The sequence below is a fragment of the Lactuca sativa genome, chromosome 1 (assembly GCF_002870075.4).
Source record: "Lactuca sativa cultivar Salinas chromosome 1, Lsat_Salinas_v11, whole genome shotgun sequence".
NCBI lineage: Eukaryota > Viridiplantae > Streptophyta > Magnoliopsida > Asterales > Asteraceae > Lactuca > Lactuca sativa.
The window spans coordinates 131556440-131567306 of record NC_056623.2 but is presented as its reverse complement, the minus strand read 5'-3'; the positions used below and the strand labels follow the sequence as shown (position 1 = coordinate 131567306).

Sequence of the window (10867 nt, the reverse complement as noted above, 5' to 3'; positions counted from 1 at the left end):
GTTTGTTAACCGCAGACGCTCAATCGTCATAATATTAAAAAAAAATTCATTTTCATTGGTAGCACATGACTCAACTTTTAATATATAAATCAAGAATTTTGTTTTATTAGTCGCTTCATACTTTTAATCTTGAAACAAAATTCAGTCGAACCCTTTCAGTAAGTCCACTCTCCAAATACAAAAGGGAGATTAGGGTGGTAATGGAGAAGAATTTTAAGAACTGATCTCATTAGGAATCATAGAGACCTTCTAAAACTTACTTATAGTATTACAATGGGTGCAACTAGTTTTGATTTAACAATAATGTTTTTATTAACATGTGATGACACATGTGGTATAATTGTTATACATTTATTAAATTATTCCATATACTAAATTTAAAACTTTTAAATTTATATTCCTTTATTTCTAAGTTAATTATCTTATTAAATAAATCAAGATAAATATTCATATGTTTCAATTCATGTTTACATAATATTAAATTTTAATTCAATGAATATTCAAATTTAATTCCAATTAAATAATATTTAAAATTAATCTCAAGAATTCGAATATTAATATTTAAATAATTAAAATAATATTTTAAACAAGAGGCTTATCCCTAGAAATTTGAAAAAAATGAAGAAATCTAAAATCTTGACTAGGCACGCCACGTTTAGCAGGGGTGCTTCGCGTTTGTCGATAATCCAAATTTTGCAGGTTTCTTTTGTTTTTGATTTTTACCAAGTTTGTTCTATTAAATAAACCTTATTAGGGTATGATACTATTGTTAAGTTTTAAAACATTAATACACTATCTAATAGTAACAAAAATAATCAAAAGATTTACGTAAGTGTAAATATACCCTAGGATCTAGGTTTTACTAGTTATAGCAACGGACTTTAATAGTATAAAACAAAGAACATTAATATCTTGATCTGATGATCTTGTGATTAACAACACTTTCAATGGATGAAGGAACCAAATGAGAGTCTGTCTAATGTAGTGAGACTACAAACTCCAAAAGCTGACATGGATTAACCCTATGAAGTGTTTTTCGAAAATCATATAACCCTAATAGTAGGATTATAATTTTCACAAATACGGACAAAATAGAAGAGTATTGATGATTTTGGAGAGATCATTAACGTCTAGGGTTTGACCCCTAGTAGTCTACTTATAGGCTGTAGAAAGAATCCTAAAAGGATTCAAACCTTTAAGGTTAATCATTATCTGATTGAAACATGCATTACCCTATTCAAGGGATATCAAAATCGTCCCATATAGTCTTCTAGGGGCTTTTGGAATATTCCAACTAATCTCTTAGATTAACAAATATTCATGCTCTTAAATTAATTAACACCTTTTAATTAACTACCAAAATAATTTCTAATTAATTTATTACTTAATAAATTAATAACTTATTTTCTCCATTTACTTTTAGCTATTTGTGTTTTGAGACCAACCCAAAAGGACCATGTTATTACTAGAAATATTACCAAACAGTTAACTATCTTGGACACTATTTCTAAAAAAATTACCTTTCTTAATGGAAAGATGGAATAAGATGTATATATGGTACAACATGAAGGTTTTGTACAGTCTTAGTATCAAAATAGCGCGTGCAATCACAAGAAGTCCATTTATGAATTCAAACTAACATCTTATAGTTGGAACATCTCTTTCGATGAGAACGTCAAACTTTATTTTCTAAAAAAATGAATATGAAATTTGTGTATATGTTAGTGCTAGTAGGATCATTGTAGTCTGCCTTGCTTTATATGTCGATGAAATATTATTCAGAGGAAGCTATATCACAATGTTGCTAATTGAAAAAGCTTGGTTTGGGGAATGTTTCGCTTGGAAAGAATTGGGAAATGCCTCATACGTACTTGGTATAAAGTTTTATAAAGACATATCCATGCAATTGATTAGATTAAGTAAATGTTCTTACTTAGATAAGATCATGAAGAAATGCTAGATGCAAGACTCAAAAAAGACCTAGTGCCCATACAACATGACTAAATATTGAGTAAGACTCAATTTCCTAATAGCATTGTGGAACTAGATAGAATCAGTCGAGTAACATATGCTTTCTTCTTTATCGTCGATCATGTTTGTCATGACATGTAGTGTCCTAATGTTTCATGTCTCTTGGGCATCAAGAGCCATTATAAATCTTGTTTAGGCGAAAATCAGTATATTGCACTCAATAAAATTTTGAAATATCAACTGAGGACTAAAGATATGTTCTTAGTTTATAGTGGTAAAGAGAAGCTAAGTGTAAAGTGCTACATAGACGCAAGTTTCCAAAATAATGGAGATTATTTGGGTTCTTAGTTGAGAGTCATGTTCTTAATGAATAAAGGAGTAGTGACTTGGATGAGTTCCAGGAAAGAGAAATCACTACAAGAAAAAGACCCTTTAACGACGCGCAAACCACGACACTCATTGATTTATGTTACGCAAATGAGAGTGACATTAAAAAAGTGTCATCTCTTCAAAAAATTTAAGGATTTAGGTCACGCATTATTGCGTGCCCTTAAATTAGTGTCTAATGTAAAAAAATTAAAAACACGGAGGGCACTTTATCTAAAAATGCGCGCCCTCTATAAGTGTCGCTTTATAATTTTATAATTTTAAAGAAAAGCGTGTTTAGTAGATACGGGGGAAACGAAATCCCCAAAAGTTTGAAAACCCGCTTTTCTACCTTCTTTCTTCTTTCATCTCCGGCTCTCCGCAATCGATTCTCCCCTCTCCCTCCTTCTCCATCTTCTCCGATCCGCTTCACCATCTTCAGTAAGTCAACCATGGAGGGCTAGATATACATCGATTTGGGTCCAAACCCTCCCAAAACCCTCTCCTCGACTCAAAGTGAAGAGACGAAAAACCACCACCACCTGCGTCTGCAACAACTAGAAAAAACTACTCCGTCTACAAGCAAGTAGGTATGTATGCTTTCGGTCTCTCATTGATTTCAACTTCTTCATCAGTCTTCTCCCTTATAAACCCTAGTGTAACAGTGTCGGTGAATGAGAAGAAATTCATCGAGTCTGCATTACGATCTGACCTTAGAGTTGACAGTAGGCGTCCTTTCGATTATAGAAAACTATCTATCATCTTCAAAAGGTAAGAAATCCCATACTCATCACTTGATTTCGTATTCCCTTGGCTAAAAATAAACAGTTTTTTGACAAACGATGAGCTTTTCATATTGTAGAGAAGATGGTTCATCAGAGATCTAGCTTGGACAAACTCGAGTTATGGGATTTGTCACAAGACAACTAGTACAACCTTATCGAGACAAACCTAATGAAGGGACACTTGCAATCTACATTGAGTTCTCACCTATGGCGGATCCTTCGTTCGATTCAGGTCGTCTTGGAGAATCTGCTATTGAGTTGTGGCGTATTGTAGATCGTGGTTTAAGGTATGATAGTTTATTTACTTGCTTAAGCTTCTATTTTTCAAACTTCTGGTCTTCTGGACTTCATCTTATTTTTTTCAAAGCTGTGATTTACATGATTACATCCATATATGGTCATCATAAAGACATGGAACACCCATATATAGCAGATTAAATCTTGTCCCTATTAAGCTATTATCTAATTGTTGCTGGAGGTTATGATGACAAATTGTTGCTTAGGAGGTACATCCCATTAAGATATGTCTGGAGGTTATGATGAAAAATTGTTGCTGTTGGGTTCAAATGTAAAGCGTTCACATAACTTAAGAGGTACAACCCTTATCATTTTAATTTGTGTTTGATTGAGGTACACCCCTTATCATTTTTTATATTCCCGAACACATCTCTAGGTTATCTGCATTATCCCCTCCTGCTGTATATATGGGCAATATGCATGGCATAGACCGTTTAAGTTTAGCAGCAGAAATACCATTAATGCCCTTGCCTCTCTTCTCCTCTCCTTCAACCACAAGACTCGATTCAAGAAGGCCACAATCCTCTTCTGATCAAAGTGGTGGTCCAGTGGCAGTGAATGAGTCGATAGCAAACAAAGGAGTAGGAGTAGGACAGCCTGTCCCTATGCTTGGTCGAATACAGTCTCAACTGTCTGCATCACTTACTGCCACAACTGTTGCTGAGTTGCCTTGCACTGTAAAGCTAAGAATTTGGTATCATGATTCAAACAATCCATGTGCCTATCTCAATCCTGAATGATGTTGCTTAACAATACCCCATGTTGTCCTTTGCAGGCATCCTTTTTATTTATTTATTTTTAAATTAAAAAAGAAAAATAAGGAGCTTGGTGGGGGTAGATGTTTGTATTATTGTATGTTGTTGCAGTGAAAAGGGTGCTCATTTTTCACCATGTGGGAGATATCATGTCAAGAGCCACTTGCAGAAATATAGGCTGGCAAAGTACCTCCCTGATTCCTCTTATGAAGGTATTCTGTATTTTAATCTTTATTATGTAATTCAAAATACTGAAATCTAAATTTGAAGATATATATATATATATATATATATATATATATATATGTATATATATAAGTAGGGTGCCATTTGTTTATTGCATTTAGCCCAAAAAAAAAGAAATGTTGTGACTGCTGATTGATTATTTTGGTGAAATTGGTAATGCAAGGAAACGTGTTTGACCAGAAAGAATTGAGTGACATGTTTTCCAGCTTGGATGGATCATCGTAAGTCTTGTTTGTTTTGTATTGTCTGATGGAACGGAATTATTGACAATTCTTGAAGGATTGTTGATATACATTTCTTATAACCCATTTTTTTATAATGATAAAATTATATATATTTACATGATTTAATAAAATTAGAAATTTATTTTGTGAAATATGTTTGTGCATTGGAATGCAGATTACAGAAGCACTGAAGCTGCAAATGGAGGTGCAAAAGCGACTGCATGATGAAAGTAGCTTACATATATGATGAAAGTGTATAGGTCCAAAGACAGCTTCAATTACGAATAGAAGCCCAAGGGAAGTACCTAAAGAAGATCATTAAAGAGCAACATAAGCTGAGTGAAGTCCTATCATACGACAACTGTCAGGAATCCAAAAACCAAACTGACCCTATCACTCCACCTCCTCCATCCATCATCAAAAACTCTGCCCCAGCCCCAGCCCCTGCCACGATGAACATGAGCCCTTAAACCCAAACTCTTACCATGGTTCACCTGTTATGAAGAAGCAACGAGTGAGCCTCATCCAAGGGGTTGGCTTAACTCACCAAGTACTCGACTCCAGCTTAAGGCAACATCCGATTGTGTATGGAATGTCAGTTAACAATCAAGATTAAAAATTAGGCTGAGCCAATTGAAATTGGAATTTGTCCCAGGGAGATTGTTTTCTACTTTGTGCAGTTTCTTTATAGAAATGTATATATATATATATATATATATATATATATATATATATATATATATATAATATAATTTATATTTCATTAGGTGGAAAGGGTTTGGGTGTGGTAATTGAGAGAATCTCCAGATGCCCAATTCATTCTGTAAGTACATTTACTTGAATAATCATCACTTTCATTATTGTGTGTTGATATGATGGTTTCCTGAGTTAATTCCATGAACAGGGTACCATTAGTTGTAAAATTGACGATGCTGGTAGCCATGAGATTAATGGTGTTCGAAGGAGGGACGTTCTTAACTGCTTTGGGGCTGCCATTAGCATGGTGATTATGCTTCTCTTTTACTCCCCTTTCGGTTTTTACTTTCCATTATCGATCAACCCTCGATTTCACTAATTCTAATAATCTTAGCAACTGATTACACAAAATCAATGTACCTTAATGCAATAACTACAGTAATCATAAAAGTAATTCCAACCTTCTTAATCTCATAACTCAAAGCTACAATAATATAATGGGAAAAATACGATGTTAATTAAGATATGAAGAAACTTAAAACTTATAGTTCTTTGATGAATTTGAGTGATGTGATCATTGAGTTTCCGCCAGTTGTTCTCTCTTCATAGGAATTGGTGGCAGGCTCCAGCCCAATCTCGAGCCCATTCATTGAGGCAGCTAATGCTGCTGATTTGATACAAAGAAGACAACGTTCAGACTTTCAATGTAAGCTCTTCAATTGCTTTTATTTTAACTCATGCTTTATAATATATTTTTTTAAAAACTTTGCTGATGTGGATGCCAAGTCACAATTACGTATCAACTACATCATTTTATGTGAATTACAGTTTACAAACACTAGTAATTATATTTACAGATACTTGAACTTGAACTTTTTCTTTTTTTATTTGGCAGCAAGTATAAAGATGACCCTCTATAAAGCCATTAAGGTAAACCATGAAGTTTATATTTCTGTTATAAGATATTTAGATAAAGAAATGTAAGCACATTGCGTATTGATATTTCCTGCAATTTACCCTTTAGAATTGCTCTTTTTGAGAAATTTGAATTGTTGTTTGAATTTCAGGCAAATCCAGAGCTGATTTCACCCCTATTAACATTAGCACTTAATGATTCTATGACATATGATAAGGTCTGAATCATAACATATAATTGTTACACTTTAGCTTACTTAGTGAGAGTTGCTTTATTAGTTAAAATTAATTTCTTTATTGTTAAGCTTTTAGCCAACAAAAACTAGAGGCCCTAATGGATCCATACGCTTCAGGTATTTCCCATCTTCCACATCTTACAAAGCTCTTAAAATGTTTGAATTTATACTTTTTTTTGTGTGTGTGTGTGTGTGAAGCTCTGAGATTGAGAGACCAGAAAACAAAGGACTTTCTGCTGCTTTATCAATGGTGGAAGAAGCAAAAAAAGAGATCGATTCTTACTCTAAAGGTGGACCAATTTCATACTCCGATCTCATCCAATTAGCAGGTTTGGTGTTTGTTAGAAGTAGCCAACATATCCACAACAACTTTCCCCCAAACGTTTGGGATTTCTTTTTCTTAATATGAAAATTGATGTTATATATTTATTTATTTATTTATTTGCTGGATAAATATTGTTCAGGATGAGGACGAAAGTACCCTCCACATCACTGAGTTGCCAGTTAGAAGGTGGACACAGGAGTATAAGGAGTTTTTGGAGGTTGCTTCAACTGCTGGAAAAGATAAGAAACCTTTCATAGAGTTAGATTATTATACATAATTATAATATCCTTCCTTTTCATATTTATTTATCTCAAATTTGCATTATTTTTTAATAAATTTGACAGGGGAATGGTTTAAGTGAGATCACAAGTCACAGGTGTCGTACATATTGACTTTTGATCACATTCACTCTTTTGTTCATCAGTATACTTCCTACTTGATATCCTCATTGATGTATGCATTTTTCCCTTCAAACAATCAAAGCCTTTTTTTCTTTTAGTATTAATATGGAACATAAGCTTTTTGTTTCAGGTTCTTTCTGAAGCTAAGAAAATAATTGATTCATGTATGGCTGCAAAGGTAAGTTTTGTAACATCTTGTATTCAAGAAATAACAATGTACTTTCCACAAAAAAATTATAAATTATATTTTTTGAAAAAATTGCTAGATTGGTAGGTTTAAAAGTAGAATGTCCTAATAAGAATTAATTTTAAATGTAGAATGAAAATGACAAGTGATTTTGTGTTGTGTTTACAGGGTTGATGAAAGTGAATAACTCTGGAATTAGAAGAGGAAAAGAAAGCTTAAGCTAAAAGAGATAAGATGCTACAAATGCAAGTGTTGCATTCTTCATTTAAATTGTTAGTATGAAACACAGTAGATTAGATGAATGAAAATTTATATATTGTAAGAAATAGAATTGTATGACATTAAATTTTATGCAATGGATTGTATTTTTTGTATATGGTATTTTATTTCTATTATGAGACATTAAATGCAAATTTCACTTAAAAATTAATAAATATATAAATATATATTTTTTAAACATTTAAATTTACGATACGCAAAAATGTGTGTCATCTTCATTTATGACATGGCCTTTCTTGATAGGGGCTTTCTTGATACGCATTGCGTGTCATTAACACGCGTGTCATAAGGTTACGACACGCGAATGCGTGTCGTCTTCCTTTATGACAGGGCCTTCCTTGATATGCATTGGGTGTCGTAAACGCGCGTCGTAAATGCGCGTCATAAATGCGCGTCATAAATGCGCGTCGTAATTGCGCGTCGTCTATAGACGACGCGCAAAAGCGCGTCGTCTCTCTTTATGACAGGGCCTTCCTTGACACGCATTTGCGCGTCGTCTGAGCATTTTACGACGCGCAATGAGCGTCGTAAAAGGCCTTTTTTCTAGTAGTGAATCAATGGATTTGACGACTGAGTTGGAGTTTATAATAACTAATGAAGTTGTAAAGAAGGCTATGTAGTTGAATATATGTTCATCAATGATCTATGTGTTTTTCCCAGTATAAGTGAGCATGTTGAGATCTTCTGCAACAAAGAGGGTGCAGTTGCTTCGGCTAAAGAACCCTAACAACACTAACGTAAATGACACATACTCATAAAATAAAACTACATTAGAGAGCGTGTGGTTGGAGGAGAGAACATAGTAATTCGTGTATCATTGGAAGAAAACACAACTGACCCGTTTACCAAACCATTATAATAGATCAAACATGATTGTCATACTAGATCGATAGTCATTAGATTTGTTAGTGACTTGGTTTCATTACTTAGTTTATAGTTCAATACTTTATAATTGATATAGTTTGTAATTTATCTGATTCGGTGTTTATTTTTTTAGACTTAGTAATGAGCTAGATTGCTACCATATATATTAATATCTTTTTGTGTTACTGTTTTCATATTTTTGAAACCCTTCTAGTATATTAATTTATTCGAACCTCCATAGTCGGACCTAATTCTTGAAGTAGTGATTTAAGATTGACATGGAGCATTGCTTTAGTTTTTTATTGAGACGAATAGAGCATAAAGATTGTGACTATTTGTAACACCCATGTTCAGATTGGTTAAACTTAATTGTAGCAAGGACCTAAGATGGAGTGCTGAAGGAAACTCTATGCCACGATGTGGCCAAGGAAGGCTATGGCGTGGAAATGGTTAATTGGTCGCGTAATGTTTTGGACCACCATGACGTGTCAATGCTTAAACTTCTAGAATATTAACTTATTGAACCTCCATAGTCGGAAATAAGTCTAGAAGTAGTGATTTAAGATCGAGATGGAGCATTGGTATATTATTTATTGAGACGAACAAAGCATAGAGATTGCGACTAATTGTAACACCTGTGTCCAGATTGGTTAAACATAATTATAGTAAGGACCTAAGATGGAGTGCTGAAGGAAACTCTATGCCACGATGTGGCCAAGGAAGGCAACAACGTAGCAATGGTTAATTGGTCGTGTAATTTTTTTAGACCACCATGTCGTGGACAAGGAAGACCACGTTGTGGCATCTGATTAGGCCGAAGCCCATGACTCATTTAGGGTTCCCTTCATATTTACGCCCCTCTCACTCGATTATTGGGTTCCTTTCTCAGCCTCTATTCCCCTCAACCTCAGAAAAACCCTAATCCTTCCCCTCTTTGTTGTTTTGGCTGATATAGGGGGGGGGTTTAATTCTTTTGAAAGGAAGTGAGGATGAATTGGTGTAAGGGTCAAACAAGAAACTGGGAATTTACCATATGTTTGGCTGGGTGAAGGCCAAGGTGTGGCCAACGAAGGCCATGACGTGGTAGTCAGCTAAAGTTAATTGTGGCCGTTGACTTTTTGTATGTGTTGAATTTTTGGTTAATCTTTATTTTTAGAAGGTATATATAGGGTTTCCCTTGTTTGGATTTTAAGGAGGTGTTTTGCACTCATATTTTGGCGGTGAGAGCTACTTTTGGTGATCAATGTGGCATCAATGTGGCATCGTGTGAGTCTTCTCGCAGTACTTTCAGGTCGAATGCACCAATGTCGTACCATTGGATTATGTTATAGTATGATAGCTATCTTTGTGGCTCTTTCATGTGTTGTATGTGTACCGGGCGGGGCCCGATGCTAGGTGGGGCCTGATGAGTGTGTTGGGTGGGGCCCATCGCATATTACTGACAGTTCTGTTCCGCACAGGACCCAATGCCAGGCGGGGCTTGATGGTGGGTGGGAAAGGCCCATTGTATATATTGTTTTTGGTATTTTGGGGACCTCACTAACCTTTGTGCTTACAGTTTTGGTTTATGGTTTCAGGTACGTCCAGTTCGAAAGGGTAGGGCTCCACATAATTGCACAGCATCCTCTAGAGTTTAATTTTGATTATTAATTTTTACTCTAAAGTTTAAATACTATTTTTATCTTGAATGGTTTTGAAAGAATTTGTTATATAAATTATTGTTTTAAAAATGAAAATTTTACCTTGGACATTTTGGATGTTATAAGTTCATATTAGAGCCTTGATTTTAGGGATTCGGGCACACTCTCCGGTGTGACTGAACTCAAACTTAGCAATTGGTAATCTTTTTAAAAGAAAACGAATTTCTAAGAAGTCTTTTATAAAGAAAAAGAGGGTGTAATGCGTGCAATCATCCAAGCTCAAGTAAGTGATTTCTAGAATACCCATACATGTTGATATGCTATATGATATGGATATTGCATGCTAGGATAAGGCTAGGGATACTTTTAGGAATTTCATGATAAATTGGTCTAATATGTGATGCCTTATAGCCTAGCAAGCATTAGATGATATGCTAGTTTAGGAGTATGTATTGGTAGTAGTAATTGCTAAGTGTATGCTTTAAAAATTGTATACGATTAGGATCATATAGCCCTATAGTTATTAATTTGCCCTTATTTCTTGTTCCTCCTTTGGTTCTGGTCCTAGGGTAGAGTCTTTTATTTGACATTCTATTTGATCATGTATTGAGTTTAATTTGCATGTATAAGGCAACCATATGTGATGCTAAAAGTTCCTAGCATGGGTTGTAGTAAGTGAG

The 10867-nt window shown here is 34.5% G+C and overlaps 1 protein-coding gene and 1 pseudogene across 1 annotated transcript; both read left to right on the top strand.

The window, feature by feature from the left end:
* Window positions 1-3329: 3329 nt before the first annotated feature.
* On the top strand, window positions 3330-5288 carry LOC128127861 (myb family transcription factor PHL6-like; annotated as a pseudogene).
* Window positions 5289-5450: 162 nt separating this feature from the next.
* LOC122197874 (thylakoid lumenal 29 kDa protein, chloroplastic) lies at window positions 5451-7578 on the top strand. The gene is made up of 11 exons (XM_052766576.1): window positions 5451-5467; window positions 5549-5647; window positions 5950-6046; window positions 6236-6270; window positions 6408-6473; window positions 6568-6608; window positions 6690-6831; window positions 6956-7074; window positions 7161-7167; window positions 7348-7395; window positions 7573-7578. The coding sequence occupies exons 2-11, from the start codon at window positions 5645-5647 to the stop codon at window positions 7576-7578; spliced, it is 564 nt and encodes a 187-aa protein (XP_052622536.1). The 5' UTR covers window positions 5451-5467; window positions 5549-5644.
* The last annotated feature ends 3289 nt before the right edge of the window (window positions 7579-10867 follow it).

What these genes read in the sequence shown, in the direction of transcription:
- LOC122197874 (XM_052766576.1), top strand. An exon ending in ACAACGTTCAGACTTTCAAT is followed by an intron (nt 6,047 to 6,235) that starts GTAAGCTCTTCA and finishes TTTATTTGGCAG; the next exon opens with CAAGTATAAAGATGACCCTC. An exon ending in AATTAGCAGGTTTGGTGTTT is followed by an intron (nt 6,832 to 6,955) that starts GTTAGAAGTAGC and finishes AATATTGTTCAG; the next exon opens with GATGAGGACGAAAGTACCCT.